Source organism: Xenopus laevis, chromosome 2L (assembly GCF_017654675.1).
Source record: "Xenopus laevis strain J_2021 chromosome 2L, Xenopus_laevis_v10.1, whole genome shotgun sequence".
NCBI classification, from domain to species: domain Eukaryota; kingdom Metazoa; phylum Chordata; class Amphibia; order Anura; family Pipidae; genus Xenopus; species Xenopus laevis.
In genome coordinates this window covers 105,441,578-105,461,775 of record NC_054373.1, presented here as the reverse complement: position 1 = coordinate 105,461,775, position 20,198 = coordinate 105,441,578, and the positions used below count along the sequence as shown (strand labels likewise).

Below are 20,198 nucleotides of genomic sequence, written 5' to 3'. Positions count from 1 at the left end.
AATGTTCTAGTAAGGACCAATCTGAGAATTAGCAGCCAAGCCTGAGTCCCTAATGAAATACATGTTAACAGCTGCTGTTCTCTACAGATGCATTCAGAGCTCTTCAGTAACTACAATAAACAGTTCATTACAAAACTTAATTAAAACAAATTATAAGGCATAAACAATATATCATGTGCACCTTCTAAAACCGCAATGAAGAACAAGCAATTCATTTGAAGCCTAATTACTGTACGCTGTTGCACACTAATACTGGAGATTACAAATAACTGCTATGCATAAAAAAAACAAGCCCTATTTATATCTATGCACACCAGCCATGTCATTTTTTATGGGAACCCAGTAGGCAGAAAAATCCTTTCATTTCTACTTCTATTGCCAGACCCAGTGCAAAAATACCATTGTTGGACCTCTGCCCCAATAATTTTGTACTGCCCTAACTCAACATATTTCTTTATATTATATCTGTCTGCAATAAAAGCTATAACCTGACTAAATGGAACATCCAGGGGCCCATTTAATAAACCTTGATTTTTTCTGGTCGAGGTTTTTAGGGGGAAAACTCAAATTTTTTGTGGAAATAAAACCTCTAATCTTTAGACATCAAAAATCCAAATCCGAAAATACACCATCTCAAACCTGTCGAGGTCACGTAGAAGTCATTGTTGTTAAAGTTGTTTCTTCACATCGTGATCTGTGCTGAATAATCTAAAAAATTCTGGGTTTTTGGCCGATAATCCGAAAAAGTTGAGTTTTCACAGTGAACGGAGAGCATCAATCATACGATTTGAATTGACGTTCTATTATTGATAAATGAGTTAAAATCGTGGAAGGGAGTTTGGTCAGATTTATTTTCATAAAAAAAATTAGATTAATTTGAGTTTTAGTAAATATGCCCCCCAATGTTCCTTTCAGAATCAGGACTTTTTTTTTTAGTATCTTTGCTCTTATAATTATTCTATCATTATTATTAATATTATTCGAAAGTCCTTTCAGAATCAGGACTCATTTAGTATCTTATGTGTTATTATTATTACTACTGCTTCTACTACTGCTAACAATTTAAAATTATTAGTATGGACCTACCAATACTAAGGAACAAATACCGGTACTTAATCCAAAAAAAGTCATGTGAAATCGTATTTATATCATCAATTTTTTGCCTTGAGTGTGTAGTTTCTAGCACTATCAACCTTCTCTGGGCTCCAGGAGCTGTGTGCTATTGCAATTCATTTGGGCCTTCCAATTTTTTTCTAAAGGACAATTAAAGTACCGTAAGCAAAATAAGGCTGGGGAACTAGTAAAATAAATAACACTGTATTCCCTTTGACTTATATACAACATTGCCTGCTTTTAACTGACAAGATTTTTCTAGCGACTTTTTGGGTTTCTTTTCTTAAATAAGTTCCGACCACTTGAGGTTTCAGTATGTACTTGCACATGTTTTTCATGTCCACAGTTTTCTCGGATCGAGAAAACAAACAAAAAAACCACAAACTCAATTTTGGATAAATAAGTCCCACAGTGTACCTAAGACAAACATGTCTTGCTAATTTAATAAAGCAACCCTGAAAATCTACACACATTTACGGGGTTATTTTCTAAAATCTAAATTTATCTCATATTTTATAAAAAAAAAAAAACCATGACCAAACTCCCATGCCTGATTATAGCATCTTTATTAATAAAAAAATTCAATTTAACTGGATTGTGGAAAAACTTGATAAATCGAGAGAAAACCCAAATTGCTCAAATTTATCTGGCTTTTTCCCAATCACTTGAATTTGATGGAATAAACCCAGCGCAGACCACGAAAACTTCAAAGTGAGATAGGTGCCTCTCTCTGACTTATACAGGATCTCGACAGGTCTAAGATGGCCGACTTTAAGATGTGGGCTTTTTGCAGCATCCAGGTATAATAAATCTAGAAAAATTCTAGGTTTTTTTTCCTCTAAAACTTTAAGTTTTCTAGTGAAAAAAACCCAATTTTTTTAAAATTTTAACATTCGGATTTTAATAACCCCCTTACTGTACAGTGCTGTGAGATAAGGTAAAGCTTTAAAAATATAAATATCTTTCAAACAGACACAAGGGCTCATTTAGCAACATAGGTACTAGATTCCACATATGCAGTTGTCAGTAGCAACAAATCTGGATTTAGGCTTTGATTTTGTAACTTTTGTAGACTGCACACAAGTTGCTGATTGCTTGCTATTGGAACTATACAAATAATTTTGCATGCCTAAAGCTGGCCATAGACTCAAAGATCCGCTCAATTGGCGACATCACCAAATGAACGGATCTTTCCCCAATATGCCACTAACGGCATGGCTATATCGGGGGTAATCCGATGGTTCGGCCGTATTGGATTACAATACGCCAAGGGACTGTGACGGGTCGGTCGGGTAAAAATCAAACCTTCCCGATCTATATCGTGGTCAGATATCGATTGGGAAGACCCATCGGAAGCCCCCATACACAGGCAGATAAGCTGTCAAATTGGTCTAAACCACCGATATCGGCAGCTTTATCTGCCTGTGTATGGCCACTTTAAGAGAATGAGCAGTGATTGACTCAGGGGCCGATTTCTTAAAATCTGGATTTCCTTTTCTTTTACAAATCGTATTTTTCTCAAAAAATTTGATTTATTTACTTTCTCTAAGAATTCAAGATTTAGTAAGTGTAAAAACCACTAAAAACTCTAACACAAAACTGCGCCAAGTAAAAGTAGTACCATAAAAGTCAATGGGAGCTGCGCTAATCTCCTTGATGACCTTTTTTAACCATTGAGATTTTTTGAGGTTTTTAGATTTTTTTTTTGCTAGCGATTGTCAAAAAAACTATTTTTTTTTTTAGAGGTACTGTATAACAGATATTCGAATTTTTTTTACTATTTTTTTTATTCGGATCTTTTAATAATTTTTATGCCTTTGTGCGAACAAATTTGTCTTTGCGTGAATTTAATACAGCTTTTGCAAACCCGGAAACTGTTTAGCGACCACTTCCGACAGTGAAGGAAGGTTTGCAAATTTTATAGTTTGCGCCAGTGTGCAGTGAATGTAATAAAACTTCTTACTGAAAAAGTTATGTTTGCTCCAAAAGATTACGACACCTTCAAGCTCTTCTTAAAAGTGGGCAATGTGCAATTAAAATGTGCAATGTAATAACAGTTTAAGGAAGAGTATTACATTGCAAAATGCGAATTTTTTATTCTTATTTGGGCAAATTTTTTGCTCTTTGAGACTTTTATTACATTTCCCCAATAGAGTTTAATTGTGGGTTCAAAAACCTCTAATACTACTAAAATGCAGCCTTAAGTAAATGGGCCTCCCCTAGTCTGCAGGATACATAAAAACTGAGTAGTATTCGTTCCTATAGCACAGAGGATTCACTTCAGACAAGAGGAAACCTCTAACATACGTTGAGTACATTTGATAAAACATATCACCTAAGAATACTCACTTTTATCTCTGGAACAGTTATTCTATCTTCTGGCTTTTTGTCCAGCATTTTCAAAATTAAATCTTTAAGATCATTACTTATTGAGGGTCTAAAAACAAACAAACATATGCTTACAAAACAAATGCAGTTGACAAAAAATATATATTAATACAATACCGAGGTAAATATGAACTATAGGACTGAAATCATTTTTGGAAGAAATTAGAAAAACATGGAGAACAATATTAAAGAAACTGTAGTTTTTTTTAAACATTGTACCACAGATACAACAGTGGGTCAAGAGTGGGTCAGTGGCCTAACTGAAATTGTACTAAGGTAGAAATAATGCCATAGGCAGGTACAGGGGCCTCACAGTTAAATATCCTAGACCCCTGTGTGTGAATTCAAATCAGTGCCGCAGAGAGGGATTCCCAATGAGGATGTTCATCACACAAATTGATGAAATAGCTCTAAACACTGGTGAAGCAGAATTCTTGTGCTCTCCACTTATCGACATATACAGTAGGACCCCGTTTTTCGATTTTTCCCAGGGACCACAAAAAATCGACATGAATTCTGGTAAACCATAAAACGTGCTAAATAAGGAACAGTGTTTACCTGCGCCAGAACAAAATTAATCGACGTTCCAAGGGAAATGTAATTTCAGGGTACTTAAAAGTGGGGTTCTACTGTAACTTAGAATGTCCCCAGGCTAAAAAGTCCAGTTCCAGTTCCTGAAACATATAAAACCTGCCCATGTAATGAATGGACATACGAAACCTTTAGCCTTGGGTTGGTCACACACTATGGGCTGCAAAGCTGTGCTATAGTTCATATTAGAATTGCCATTGCCAATTCTTTATGGGAATATCTTATCTTTGTTTTAACACAATTTACAGAGATTATGATAAAGGAGCTGGACATAAAAACATACACCAGATGCACAACCAGTGGCAAAGAACACAATTACTCTTCTACATGATCCTGCAAAGTATATTTATGACATAATCAACAAGCTTCACAGTCAGTGAAGGTTTTGCCATAAAGTTGACCTTGGATGAGCGCCATCTCTTAAGGAACAATTCCCTGCTCCCTGCAATTAAGAGGTACCATTATTTTTGGAATAATGCTGGATTTTGAAATAAAGCATATCATTAAAAGATGTGACTTCTCTATTAATTTAAAGAATACAAATACCAATACCTTGTTTTTTCCTAATATGATTATGCATGCATACCTTTCAGATGCAGTTTCTCCAAAAATCATCCCCAGCACCTCCCCTCCTTCACTTCCTCTGCTAAATGTCTGGCATAGTCATGAGAGAGCCACTGGTACTTTCTCATTAACATAACCTGGTGATGTCAGTGACTGACAAGCAGAACTCTTACAATAGTAGCCCAAGCCTCTCCTCAGGGTCTCTCTGCTCCAAGCCTGACTAACCTTTTGTTAGACACATTGCCGGCTGACCGTTTTGGTAAACAGCTTCAAGAAAGTTACAAGGTATAGTTTAATATCAAATTTGGATTCCAGAAAAAAAAATTTGAAAATGGCTTAATACAGGATTCCGGTTACCTGTATTAGATCAAAAGTGGGATATTAAAGGGGAAGATGGAATTGATAGATGATCAGAGCTACGATAATAAATAGCATTTGCTCCCACATAATTTTTATTTGCTAATGCTGTTTCTTATCCATGTCCCCCCTGGCTTTGGAACCATTTGATCATGAATACTTAGAATTACTTACTCTTCTGGAAACTCCACTGGTTTGTACTTGATTTTATTATGCAAAGCCAGAATGAATTCATCCATAAAAGGACACTGAAGAGGAAAATGAGATTCTTAGGCCACAAATATACCACATCAACATTATTACTTTTGTACAGTTTAGTTACCATACTTATTAATAAGCCATATTTCTGGCCTATACTCTGTGTTTACAGGTAACCTTTCTGGATAAAGGTTTATAGGCAATAAAGCTTCAAACACTATTATTTTCCTGTGAATTTACCTGACTAGATAGTATAAACAAGGGAAATACTACGACAACTTATATGAGGGAGTGGATTTGACTATGTAAAGGTTGCCAAACACTGGTCATTTATTCACCGTATCTGACTACCGTATATACTTGAGTATAAGCCATCCCGAGTATAAGCCGAGGTACCTAATTTTACCTCAAAAACTTGGAAAGCTTATTGACTCGAGTATAAGCCTAGGGTGAGAAATGCAGCAGCTTCTGGTAAGTTTCAATCAAAAAAATTGAGGGTTTCTGCTCCCATTGGAGGTGCCGGCGTCTCGTTTTTGGATGCCATCGACCATTCTTGGACGCCGGCGAATATTCTTGAAGACTATTCTTGGATGCCGGCGACTATTCTTGGATGCCGGCGACTATTCTTGGATGCCGGCGACTATTCTTAGACGCCGGCGACCATTTTTGCGCTTGACCCGAGAATAAGCCGAGGTAGAGTTTTTCAGCATATTTTGGGGGCTGAAAAACTCGGCTTATACTCGAGTATATACGGTAATAAAAATAGAGTGTAAAACATATTATTGGAATATTTTGCTAGATAAATACATACAAATATGTTTTTGCTTTCACATGCACTCTTATACATGTATTTCAATTCCCCCTCAACTTGTAGACGGAGGTCTAAATATTTCATCAGTCCTAAGCATACACTATTCATGTATTTCCCCAATACTGAAAGAAGTTTGCATCTATGTTGGTAAAGAGTAAATTTTTCAGTACAGTACTTTCCACTATACTATAGATCTTTGAATAGTTTATACAGTTAAGTTTCCCTTCTGAAATGTATATTCCCTTACTGCTTATACTTGGAAATAAACCAGGGAATTAGTGCTGATGTGCAGCAAAGCAGGACTCAAATCAAACAATCGGACAAAAGGATTGGATGGAAATTGTCTCAGCAGGGGTCATGCTTTATACATGCCTGCCTTTTCATTTTGTGTGTAAAAAATGTTCTGTTATTATCATTAACATTCTTAACGTGTATTTATAGCGCGCAAACATATTGTGCAGCTAGTATCTTGTAATATATTGAGCTGAATTCGAAACCAAAATGTAGTATTTTTTTTTATAGCATGTGCGCAATAACTGTTTCTCCCTAAACCTTTTAGTCAATTATAAGCACAGTTTGCAATTTTATTCAAATATCCTGGAGACAATCTTATTTTGGTCTGAAACCAACCAGCAAGTAAACGTAACAAGGAGACATTTTCTGGCCAGAGTAGGAAACAAATATATTGTGAGTCCTTGTGTAAATCTTTAAATGTACAGCTGATGATGCTTATAACAATAAAATGTAATTAAGTCAAATGCAACTTAAATATGTACAGTATTATCACTATATGTTTATTTTTTGTACAGTGCCAGAAATAGAGATAGGCAGGGGATGACACACCTTCATACAATATTTGCTACTACATTCATGGCTTTAAAATCATCGCCTCTGGTGTCCCACTCTCATCTGTAACAGCTTCACCTCCACCCTTTCTTAATAATACTCTGGAATAGGCAATCATATTTCTAATGGCTGTCAATGATAAAGAAATTAAGTGAAACTTACCTTTCCAAACACAAAACAATAAAGGGTTACTCCCATGGCCCACATGTCAAGTGCCTGGAAGATAAATAGCAATTCATTAGACTTAGGGTAAGGCCACACTGGGCGTTTTGGGGAGATTTGTTTGCCTGGTGATTTCGTCTTTGCAGTGACCAATCTCCCCAAACGCCTTACCTCACTCTGGCCGGGTAAAATGAAAAAACACCGGCTCTAATCACACTCGGCAATTCATTTTCTGAAGTCGCCTGCAACTTTGGGCAACTTCGGAAAACTAACCACTGCGTGTGATAAGCACCAGTGTTTTTTCATTTTACCCGGCGCAGAGTGAGGGAAGGCGTCTGATGCTCCAAAACTCGGCTTTATCGAATCAGTGCTGCAAAACCCAGACTTTAACAGATTATTCAGCACAGATCACCATGTCAAGAAACAACTTCAGGGACATCTGCCATTGACTTCTACATGACCTCGACAGGTTTGAGATGGAGTATTTTAAGATTCGGATTTTTAGCAGCATTGTGATATAATAAACCTCGATAAATTCTAGGGGTTCTTTTTCCTCTGAAAATTTGAGTTAAAAACTCGACCAGAAAAATGCGAGGTTTAATAAATAGGCCCCTTACTGTTTGTATTTCTGTATTTTATGGATGTCTTCCTGGTAACAACTTTTTTTTATAACTGCACTGCTTACTTCTGTAATATTAAATATAACATTTTAATTTGTTTGAAAGCTAAATAACTAGTACAGCTAGCAGGAGAGTGTGTTTGGATGTAATTTAACCCATTGGCTGCTGGAGTGCTTGTTGAACTAGTAGGATCTAACCCTGACTATCTACTGTAAGAGAGAGTGTTTGATGCATTGGTGTATTGTGAGTTATTACCTGTTATTGAGAGCAGGGGAGTAGCCACATTAGGTTTCTATCGCCTGTTAATGATAGATGGTGGCAGCAAAATAATTTTCTGTGTCTTGGTGTTGAGTTGAGTGGAAACCCTTGTAGCCACACTAAAGAGTCACAAGTGGTTGAGAGTGTTGTGTATCCCTGCAATAATCCCTCACATCTCTCTAGCACCCCCCCTCTCTCTCTTAAAGACTCTCATTAACAAACAAGAATAATTAAATACACAATACAGTGTTATATAATCTATTATAAAATTATACATGTGAAACCTCATTTAAAAATGCTCCTACCCTGAAATAGTGAATAAAAGAACAGTATAATGTAGCAGATCATACCTTTCCACTGAACCCTTGTCCACAATCTAAAAGTGTCTCAGGAGCCATAAAGGCCGGTGTCCCTGCAGTGCTTGAAAGAAGTGCATCATTGCCTTCAAACTGGTTGCTCACACCAAAATCAGCTATTTTGATATGTCCATCATCTCCTAGCAGTAAGTTAGAAGGTTTGATATCCCGATGAATGATCTTCTGGTAATGCACTAAAAATAAATGGCAATAAGAGGCAATATGAAAACCGTAGTTATTGATTAGCATGTGAATTGGCAACCCTTGGCACTGCAGCCTGTTGCAGCACTAACTTTACTGAAAGACCCCTCTTTATTATAAAATAATTTCAAGGTGCAGTGTAACTTGCTGAAGATATACAAATATACTAATTAATTAATGACAAAACCAAGTATTTTCATGTACCTCACTGGTTAAGCTCTATTAATTTTCTAAACACAATTACTTCCTAGAGAAGTCCAATGTTCCTTGGGTTTAGAATATATCTTTGCACTCCTGTGTGAAAGTTAATTTTAAGTTAATGCAATTTTAGGTTCATTTATGAACACCTAGTTTCCTAGGAGACCTACAGCTCATGCAAATCCTTCAAAATGACAGTCAAATAGTTAAAATTGGGAGTGAAAAGCACAGATTCTAAAATATAAAAGGCATGAAGCAGCTCAGGAAGTGAATTTAGATATATGGGGTTATGTAATTATAGGTACGTTTGCTTCAGGTTTTAATCAGATAGATTAGAGCATCCAATCTGCAGGTACAATTTACTGGGCACCTATTTAAAAGCAAAAATCTTACTGGTTGCTATGGGTTATTGTGCCTGGGCTACTCAATGGGTGACAGCAGGGGGCTATTTTTCAAATTTGGAAACCTGGGCAGGATTCTCCTTGACTGGTGTGATCATTGGCCAATCATGATGTAACATACATGCCCCTTGTCCGGACAGCTAATACAGCAAAGATGGCAACCCTAACGTCGGCAAACCTTATGACATTTATTACATAAAGTGGGAGTGTATACAAAATGACACACATTAGACAAATTAACTTTCTTTTGTTGAATGTTTTTTTATACTTTCCAAGAACAAAAACCAAATACTCTCCTATTGCAATCTTCAAATAAAAAGACCTTTAAAGAATTGATCGAATTTCCTAAAATGCATATTCTTCAGACAACAACAAAATATAAGACACTTTGGATACCTTGGGGCTTGGGCTATAGGTACAGTTGGTTCAATCTAGCACATTAGGACATTAAAGGGATAATGTAATAAATAGTCTTAAATTTGCCCACATCTAGTATCCCATAGCAACCAATCACGTTACAATTTAAACACTTGACCAGTAAATGCTACCTTCGGATTGGTTGCTATAGTTTAGTAGACATCTTGAAATCTAAAAGGAGAATTAAACGCTAAAAATGAAAAGTAATTGTTCAGCGTCTCTATAGTAGAAATGATTGAGGTTTTCAAAGTTGTCACAGTTTCCCATCTTGTATTTTGCTAGGAATGTCTGCGACAAGCACATAAGCGACAATGTACTTGGAGCAGGTGTTGAGAAGCTAAGCTTAGGGGTCGTTCATCAAGCAGAGAATTATATAAACTGCTACAGGGGTGATTATTAATTCTGATGCTAATTGTGCTGGTATCTGAGCTGTCATGTACCAATAACCTGAATTATTTACTAACTGACCCTATTGAGTGGCGGTCCCCAAGCTCAGTAACTGACAGTTCACAATGAGAGGTGAGTCTAAACAAATGTTTAAGGCTAAAGGAGTTCAGGGGAAAAGAGGAGTATAGGGGGACAAATTCTGGAAATTTAAACTTAATTTCCAAGTTACAGTTACCATTGTTACCATGAAAACAACTGTGATGTTTATATTGTGATATTGCTAATGATTTCTCCATCCCCATCACTCATTTTCCTTATCTGCCGCTGCAGCAAGTCAGTAGTTTCTGATTTCCAGTGCTTATGTATTATTAATGGAATTGAACACCAACTGAAGATAGATTTACTGAAATTTGATCAACGAGAATCAACAGCATTGCTCATTTTGGGGCACCAAGTTAAAATGTTAAATATCTGAATTGTTGCATGAGAGGTTCATCTTCACATAACCTTTTGTTTTCAAATAGCACACCACAAACAACCTTTGAGTTGATTTCTACCTTACATCACACAGTTATATCACTTTGTAACTGCTGCTTTCTTACAGACCTTAGTAAAATTTGGGGAGCATACATAGTAAGGGCTGAAGGTGATGCTGAGAATAGTCTCAATCAATAATGCTTATTTAACAAAATCCTTAAAAGAAAACAGAAACTGGTAACAAAGAAAAAAAAAATGATATGTTGTAGTCATTGAAAACAATTATGAAGGTGAACTGTCCCTTCAATGTAGGGTTAGAAGGTTATTATACAATGCAATGTACTGTGTAGTCAACTGTAAATGCTTTGATTCAAAAAAAGTCTATGAACACTGAAATACCAAAATTTGAGTATGTGGGATAAAGAGATAAAGAGTTCCCTGGCACTGACTCTCTAATCTTTACCACACAGTTGTCATGGAGAATATATAAAAAATAGATATTTAACTATGGGGTTTCATATGAATTGCTGTTCTTTCGATGTATACTGTTCCTATAGTCTTAGCAAGTTACATTATTGGATACATTTATCTACAGTATATTTGAACTCTATAATGACATGCATTATTGGGAAACATCTGCCATAAAAATGCTGCTGAGATGATATTAGAAAATGCAAATAAAGATGCCCAAATATAGCTACTATAATAGTGTATTCATGCATTAACTAGTTGAAATTAGCTTTTTATTAAAGTGCCACATCTGTTGCAATTAAAGGTTTGTTTTTCCAGAGCTGAAAATATGATCACATTTTCACTTAGAAACATGAAAGCCAGCAATTCTGTACAGATATCACTGAAAAGCAAGCTGTAGAGCCATAAACATCACTCACTTAATAATATTGCCTTTTTGTTTTAGGTTTCAATAATTCTTTAACTTGTTTATACAATGCCTCAAGCTTGGCACAAGTTATTCATATACTGTATATACCTATATACTGTACATATATAGTTAGTATAAATTGAGTAAGAATTTAGTAATTCTTGGGCAGAATTGATTACTATGGAAAGCATTTCTTCTATCCATGCATGACGCAATTACCATATAACATATTTTCGAAATCCTTGCCTGAGATCTGTTATTCAGATCAGGGTAATGACGATATTAAATAATAATCACACCAGTATATATATCGAAAGGTATCCTGTACCAATAAAATTATTTGGTTTCTACCTTGTAGTACATCAATACGACAGATTTCTGATTTGTAACCATGAATTACTGCACTGTTATTTAATGTTTTTGGCCCTCTTTCTCTCCCCTCCCTTCCTTTCTAAGTCTGACCCGTGTATAAGGGTCTACATAAATCTATTTTTATTGTGTTGTCTAAGTGACCAAAATAGCCCCCTGCTGCCACCCATTCAGTTGACATTTTTGGGCACATTTAGCATTTCCTCTTCCTCAATTTTTACAGGCAAAGTCCTTCTAGAATTTAGCAAGGTTCCTGAATTTTTTATTAAATGAATTTACCAACATGGCTGAACTGAATTGTAAATACCTGAGTACATATCAGAGTGCTGCCTGCTAATTGGTTTCTAAGTGACCTTAGACCTGGCCTTTAGCTCTGAAAGGATTCTTTGACCTTGCAAGATCTGCAAATCTAGGGATAGCCTGTTTAATATATGTAAATAAAGGCTTTGGAGTATTACAATGGCATCTAAAATTTGGAGCCACTGTGGCAAGTAGGAAACCAGTTGGTAGTTCTAGATATAGATGCTCTCAAAGCCCTCAAACATATTTCCACTTGACCTTATTGCTCCACTTCAAGTTGCTAGGGAAGAAAAATGTGTGTCTTTTACTAACAATAATATCCATGGTATAAAGACACATCTGAAACATTTACTCTAAAAAGAACGTATTTATGCATAGCCATAAGATTAGGATTATCAAGTAGGACACATTATAAGCAGGCAATAGGAAAACCTAGCCTGCTAACTTTACAACACTCTTTACTAGATAATTCAGACATACAACACAATATATAATCTGATTTTAGCACACGAGCAACAGAGTGAGAGATGAGGTTACAAAATGCAGAAACAAGAGACAGATGTGCCCAGCATCTTTCTCTGTTTGCTTTCCCCAGATTCGATTATTCTATTTTTCTTTTGGTTATGTTTCCTGGCAGCTGTACACAAGGGCTCCAATCCTATATGCCCTGGCTGCAGACCACAATACAGCACTCCCTTAGATGAGCTTTCATCAAATGCCATCGCTTTTCATGTATGTCACTGGGAGCAGAGATTAAACAGAATTGCATTGCTGAGTCATGTACAAAACATACAGACTGCTCTTATGAAAATGGATTAGGAGTCATGATGATCAACAGGCACATTTGCTGGTGCATGCTATACATCAAAATACCAATAAACAAATTAAATACAGTTCTTAAATAGAGTCCACATTTTTGAAAATGATTTACTTTTTCTCTGTGATAATAAAACAGTACCTTGTGCTTGATACAAACTACGATTCCTTTTGGGTTTATTTAACTGAAATTTTGTTTTAGTAGACTCAAGGTATGAATAAAGTATAAAGATCCAAATTACTGAAACCCTTTATCAAGAAACCCCCAGGTCTTGAGCATCTGAATAACAGGTCCCAGATGTACAAGAGAATTGGTGTTGGTAAGTTGTTTCACTTAGCTTGGACCTTGAGTACATGTAAAAGACTTCCCAATACTTCTAAGGGGGAATATCTAAAGGGTGTGACCCTCTTCATGAATATACAGATATGGAGATCCAAATTTAGGAAAGATTCCCTGTACTGAAACCCCCAAGTCTCCAGCATTCTACATAATGGACCCTCTGCCTCTACTTGTAAAATGAACTACACAAACCTTTCCAAAAATATTTAGCAAGACAGCTTTATGCAGCATTACTTAAAGTTTACAGACAAAAATAAAACATGCTGCCAATGTCTCTTTTAGACAGTTAACTGGTTGTAAAGAATTCTAAACAATTTTATAAACTTTGCTGGCATTACATAAAACAGATGGGTAAAACAGGCATTATGGATCAGGGTGATGTTACTATGCAGCACATGACTAAGCAGGGAAGCACCAGAAATTTTGGTAAAGATTCAGATGGCGTCTGTGAGCTGTCATCAACATAAATGATAACAAAGAAAGCCAGGAACATTTCCCAGATGTCCTTACCCAGAGAATGCACTGAATAAGTGCTTGGCTGCCTCCAGCTAGAATTTAAATGTGTGTCTGAAAATGTACTCCTAGCACGTTGCTGCAGTCTTCGCCATAACAATGTCATTTGTAAGGGTAAGTGCCATTTATTTCCCTTCTGCTACAGGCATCAGCCCTGCAATGCAGTCTTACATGCTTTATTTTACCATAGGATGGTTAGTTTTGCACAGACAGAGCATTTAAGCTGGTGCTAAAATGATGATGATTTGTAATCATTTAGGTAAAGACAGAAAACATCAATTGTTCCAGCCAGAGGATACTAGTTACAACTTTATAACTGAATATAGACTTGCACATCCCAAATGACACTCAAAGGAGCACTTCTACAATCATCCACTCAAATATTGCATTCATTGAAAATGCATAAATAATAACTTCAAATGAAAAAGCCAGACTTTCCTTTTAGCGGACAAACAACAAATACAAAAAATATATATATTTAGTTAAATATATATATTTAGTTGAGGCAGTTCCTTCCCTTATGATTTTACAGTTCTTCCCATCATACATACACGTATCACTGTCTAGTTAATTATTTTTGCAATCTATTAAAATTTTAATATTAAAATATATAAAATATTAAGTATACTTTCCCTAAAGCAGACCAAAAAAATAGCCATTAAATCAGCCTTAGGCAACACTGCATCAGCTGTTTGTTTTTTTCTGACCTTAGCGAGGGAACTGTAACCGTACCTGCATTAAATCATATTTAAATTAAAACAAAGGCAAAGCAAATTAAAAAAAATCTTTTTAAAGAAAATAAATTGGATGAACATGTAATAGAATGGAAACTTCATACTGCTGAGAGTTCTTGCAGGAGGCAGATGTCCTTAATGCAGAATTAAAGAGAGGTTTGAGCCAGCCTAATGTGATATATAGAGTGATTCATGTGCTTTGGTGTAATAGTTTAATCACACTAGCCCAATAATTTCAGCTGTAAACATTAACCCCCTAATGATTACACCAATTACAGCTGTGAGTCAATTTCTATAGCAACCGCTCATTTCAGAAATATGCACAAGAACCTGTTAAGCCTGTGATGTATTCTCACACTTCAGCAATGTTTGGATCTCAGAAATCTGACACAGCTGTTACTGAAACATTGTATTTACATTCAGGTGCACATAACACTGTTTTATAATTGTCTGATAGAGATTTTATTCATAAGCTTTGATGTGGTATTAATTCACCCATTTGAATATGCATTTAGACTTGTGATGCAGCACTGTATTCTAACATGTGGCAGCTCCCTATATGCATTTGGCGGCTCTGTAGGCGTCAGAACATACGGCCAGGCACAGATTTCTAGTATCTGTTTTAAGCTTTGAAATCTTGCATTATGGTCTCAGCTTGCACCTAAGCTAGGGGGTTCCTGGATTCACCTGCCTATTGTCTTCACATGCCTGTATATCAAAATGTTCTACCATAAACAGCTACTTTAGTATGATGTATGAGCGATATTCTGAAACAATTTGTATTTGGTTTTCATTTTTTATTATTTGTGGACTTTGAGTTATTTAGCTTTTTATTCAGCAGCTCTGCAGTTTGCAATTTTAGCAATTTAATGTCCAAATTACCGTACCCTGGCAACCATGCCAGAGACTGGAATATGAATAGGAGAGGGCCTGGATAGAAAGATAAGTAATAAAAAGTAGCAATGACAATAAATTTGATAAAGTCTTACAGTGAACCCTAGATAAAAAGCTGGAAAGTGTCAGAAGAAGAAGGCAAAAAAAATGATAAAAATAAATAAATAATGACGACCAATTGAAAAGTTGCTTAAAAATCAACATAAAGGTGAACCACCCATTTAACATAATCACCTATGTATGCCAGAACCAAGGCAGAAGTCATTGTTTTCTTTAACTGTATTTATAGTGTTTTGGCTCCCTGGGGCTCATTTGCTTACATACGTGGATTTGCCCCAGTTTCACTGGAAAAAGACACATATAACCCAAAAACATTTCATATGTCTCTGTAATCTCTGTTTCTGCAGCATTATTCAGTCTACATGTTTGACAACCTGCTTTTATAGTAGAGTTTGCACTTTAACGCCTGCTTGCAGCCTTAAAGGGGATGTAAAGGCAAAAAAATAAAAACCCATTTTTACTTTCTTTAATGAAAAAGAATCCTATCTCCAATATACTTCAATTAAAAGATGTGTACTGTTTTTATAAGAAACCTGACTGTATGCAGTGAAATTCATCCTTCGTTTTACTTGCTCTGACAGCTACAGTTAGGAAACTTCAGACAGTCCCTAACCGCTGTGCAGGGAAATTATCATACTTTCAAACGACAGCCCCTCACCTTACTTCCCAAAAAGCTTTGTTTGTTTCCCTGTAGATTTGTATCCACAGACCCACTGCAGTCTGTATATTCTGATTATTCATCAGTCTACCTGTATTGGCTTCTGGCAGATATTATTTGACTTGTGCTGTTTTGATAATTTATGTACATTATTCTATTTTAGACTTTAGTTGCGCTTTAACAGAGAGCTAGATTAAAAGTCATATGGGAGGGGGTGGAAGATTATAGCAAGCCTTGGCTCCTGAAAATAAGGGGCAGACTCATTATAAATTTTGAATCCAAACCCCAAGGTGTCATGTTATGTTGACAAATAACTTAAAAATATCTTATTTACGCTTTTACAACGTTTGAAGCTCATGCCACATTTGTTTTAGGGTGGGCTCATGGCCTAGGACAATAGAGGATCTGTCTTCCCTTTGCTTCCTTGGACATTTTTATTAAAAAGTGATCACTTTCAGCAATTTTCACCATCACTAATAAATACATACATGTGACCTTCATATACCCACTGAATTTAAATTGATGTAAGCGTAAGTAATGAAGTTTAGCAAGGAAGAAAGTAACGCTACAGAAAATTGGTTATGAAAGTTTCATGCCAACTAATCATACGCCAACGTTCTTGTTCTTTCTCTAGAGACTTAATTGCGCATTTTCATGAATATGCGTATTCATCACGTAGTTGCACACAATCAGACAGAGACTTCTGAAGCAAAAATTTGCATGTAAGTAAATGTGCCCCACAGAGATGTTATTATTGGGCAGCACTGAGCATGGCTAGAATAGTGAATAGTGATTCGGCCAAGATTCAACCTTTTTCTGCAGGATTTGGATTCAATTGCCTGGTCAAACTGAATCCGAAAAATCGTGTGACTTTTGTCACACAAACAAACATATGCAAATTACGGTTCAGATTTGGTTTGGTATTCGGCCGAATCCTAAAATAGTGGATTCGGTGCATCCCTAGAAAAATGCCCCTTCAAAAAAGCAATAAATAATGTATTGCAGTGATCTCTGTGAATGAATCTTATACCCATGACAGCAATACTGATGGATTAGAAATGATACTGTGATGTCTGCAATTAGTAACAAGGATAAGAAAAATCTAAACAGTAACCAGATTTCAGCGCAGAAATGGTGAAACCTAAGCTCATTTAATGATTTTACTGTGCCTCCTCCGTCTTCTGTTTTACTTGCTTCTGCTTTACAAGTGCTTTATCTGCTTTGATATTATGTTGTCCTGTGGTTTTGGCAATGCAAAACAACAAAACTTCCAACTTGAAAGGAAGAAAAATACCAAATGAGTTTATTTTAGCCTTGGTGCACTGCTTTAAAGTTCCTATGTCAAAAGCTTGCTTTGAGATGCCTGCTGAAACAAACATTGACTGGCTGAATGTTGGAAGTGTGGAAGATACTGTGCGGTGTGAGAGCTTGGAGACAGTCAGATGTGCTTTGCCTTTTATGCCACCCACGCCTCTCATGCTACTGAGTCACATCAGGAGGGCTTCAGAGTACTTACAATCAGCACGGAGCTCTGCCCTTTCAACAATGCACTCGCTCTTCTCATTATTGTGCTATTAACATCTCTGACCATGGCTGATGTGTTTTTTTTTAATTCAGAAAGGCAAAGGTGGACCTTAGATGAACGGCAGAACTAAAAACATCAACAGAGTTAATATTGTAAAAGGACTTGTCTTTATGACTTCACTACCTTAGGACCTATACATATGCAAGTAATTCTCTAGTATTAATATTCTGTTCATATCACATATGCATGAAGATCACAGCAAGTTATAGTTTCTAAGGTAACCCCATTCAACATTACAGCATTCTTGCCTCCAGCTATTGAATGTGTGTTTCAAAAGAGTCTCTTTTATTGTTTCCTATTTCCTGGACACATTGCAAATATTTGTATGCTTTCTATAAAACTTTCTCAGTTATTTATGGCCTGATACAGCTTGGCTTCCAGAACTGAAGCATCTAATTGAAATGCAACATGGCATTTAAGACTGTAACCATCCAAAATGTACCTAGATACAATTGTCCATGAAATTGGTCAGTAATATATCATTTACCTGCACTATTTAACTGGTATAATGATTTCCTAATGTCCACTTTCAAAAGTGTACAAGAGAGTCAGATTTATTTCGGATGTCTGCTACTCAGGAGTGCCTCTAAGCAGTTATCTCATTAAGAAACCAATGTTCATTACCACTGGCAGAACACTAAAATCTGCTCATAATCAATGAAATAAAAACAAAATGCTTTTATGGTGCCAAAATGACCATCACCAATCGCAACCCAATATGTCACGAAGCTTGACCCAGCATTTTGTACCCAGTAGTCTTCTCTTAACAGTAAGATAATTTTAATTCAGAGTAAAGTCACCTCCTTAAATTGCATCAGTGTGATGGCTTTACATTTACATTCATAAATAAGCACTTCATTTACAACTGTGGGGCCCCTAATAACATATTTAGCATACCATATTGTCAGAATCAGCTCATATCACTTTTTTCTAATTGGTTATTGATCACATTATTAGGCTTAAAATAAGAACCGAAGGAAAAAGATCACAAAGCTCTCTGTGGTATTCTAGTAAAGGCAAAATAGACTTTGTTTAAGAGTACAGTGTATAGTCACTTTATACTTTAACAGAAGTTTATATAAAAAAGTATAAACTCCTTTGAGAGCTTTTTTTCTTCAGTATGTGAAGCTACTGAGACATGTTTAGATTATAAAAGCAAGAACACATTTTAACATATTTTACATTTGTCTGGCAACAGGTAGGGGCAGAATAATAAATTCAAAATCCACACATTTTAATTTTAATCCCCCTTTAATCCCTTTATTCGAAAGTAAATTTGAATGTGAGATTTATCACACCTTGGCCATGGAAAGAGTCCTAATTTGAATATTTGCCATCTAAAACCTGCCGACTTCATTTACAAGTCAATGGCAGAAGTTGAGCTATTTGGAGATGTTAATAGCCTTTCTGACATTTGAGGGTTTTTTTGGGGAGAAAAACTCAATTCGTATGAATCAAATACTATTGGTTAATTTTATTAGCTAACTAGAATTTTTGGGATGGAACCATTCAATCGAATATTAGACATTCCAATTTTTTCTTAAATAACCTCCCAGTCGAATTGTGAGTATATTCAAATTAAAAAAAAAAATTCACATGAATTCGAACTTTGATAAATGGGCCTCGTAGTCACAGTTTAACTGCAGTCTAAAAACAAGATTATATGTGTTCCAGGCACAGCAATCCCTATAGCATATTCCATTTCTATGATTAAAAACAAATATAGAAATGATTAAGGCAGAATAACCTCTGCAAATAAGTCTTATTACACATGTAGGAAAGGAAGTGAATCTATTTTCCTTACTGCCTTCACAGTCTAACCAGTTCACTGTGTTGACACTCTCTAATCTGCTACTGAGATATTTACAATGAGGGAGATTGCTCAGCTGCTTCCCTGCCATTGGCTTCATAATTATTGTGTTTAGCTACATAGGGCAATACCTTAAATGCTGCCTCTTTTTATTTCAGAAATAAAAGCAATATGGTGTATAACCAAAAAGTATAATCTAGAAGGAATCATATTTAATGAAAACATTATAGCTGCCATGCCCATCCCAAAACCTTGGATCTAGCGTTGTACACAACTCAGACATACTTTGTGGAGATTCTTTCCCTGTTATAATACGATGACTAAAACATAACAATATTAGGTCAGTGTTACATAACAGAGGTGATTTACAGTGCATATCCAGTAGCATGCAGAAAAAGCCTGCCAGTGTGTGTGACACAGTTTATGGAAACCAAGACAGTAATATCTCTGGATAGAAGGGAAAACCATTTATTGTTCAAGGGCATAGCTGTGGTGTGGGCTCTGCTTAGCATTACCCTCACATCATATAGTAAGAGCTGGAATGATTTAACACAGTCAGGAAGGCTGTGTCAGCAAAAGCAAGGCTTAAAGGTATTATTCTGTCCTGCCTTTGCTTCAAAACTTTGCTTCATATTAAGGACATTTACAAAAATAATCCCTAAACTCAGGTAACCCTACAACTGTTTAAAGGCAATTTTTGACCAAAACATTCTTAATACACTAAACACTTTCATACGTAATGTTGGAAAAGGAAATCTACCGAGGCAGATTATTGCCAATAGATTAGTCACAATAGTGCAAGCTAGAAGGCTATATTTATTCTGTAGAATGCTTTACCATACCCGAGTAAATAGCTCTAGAAGCTCTCTGTTTGTTTAGGATAGCGTTGCCATA

The 20,198-nt window shown here is 36.0% G+C and overlaps 1 protein-coding gene across 3 annotated transcripts in view; it reads right to left on the bottom strand.

The window, feature by feature from the left end:
* Positions 1-20,198, bottom strand: part of LOC108708359 (calcium/calmodulin-dependent protein kinase kinase 1) — a 147,108-nt gene that overhangs the window by 14,039 nt on the left and 112,871 nt on the right. For all 3 annotated transcript variants that reach the window (XM_018246975.2, XM_018246977.2, XM_018246976.2), the window contains 4 exons: positions 8,259-8,458; positions 7,031-7,084; positions 5,188-5,261; positions 3,463-3,550 (listed from right to left, as the gene is read on the bottom strand). In XM_018246975.2, the coding sequence (XP_018102464.1) occupies positions 3,463-3,550; positions 5,188-5,261; positions 7,031-7,084; positions 8,259-8,458 (416 nt within the window). The remainder of the gene's footprint in view (positions 1-3,462; positions 3,551-5,187; positions 5,262-7,030; positions 7,085-8,258; positions 8,459-20,198) is intronic.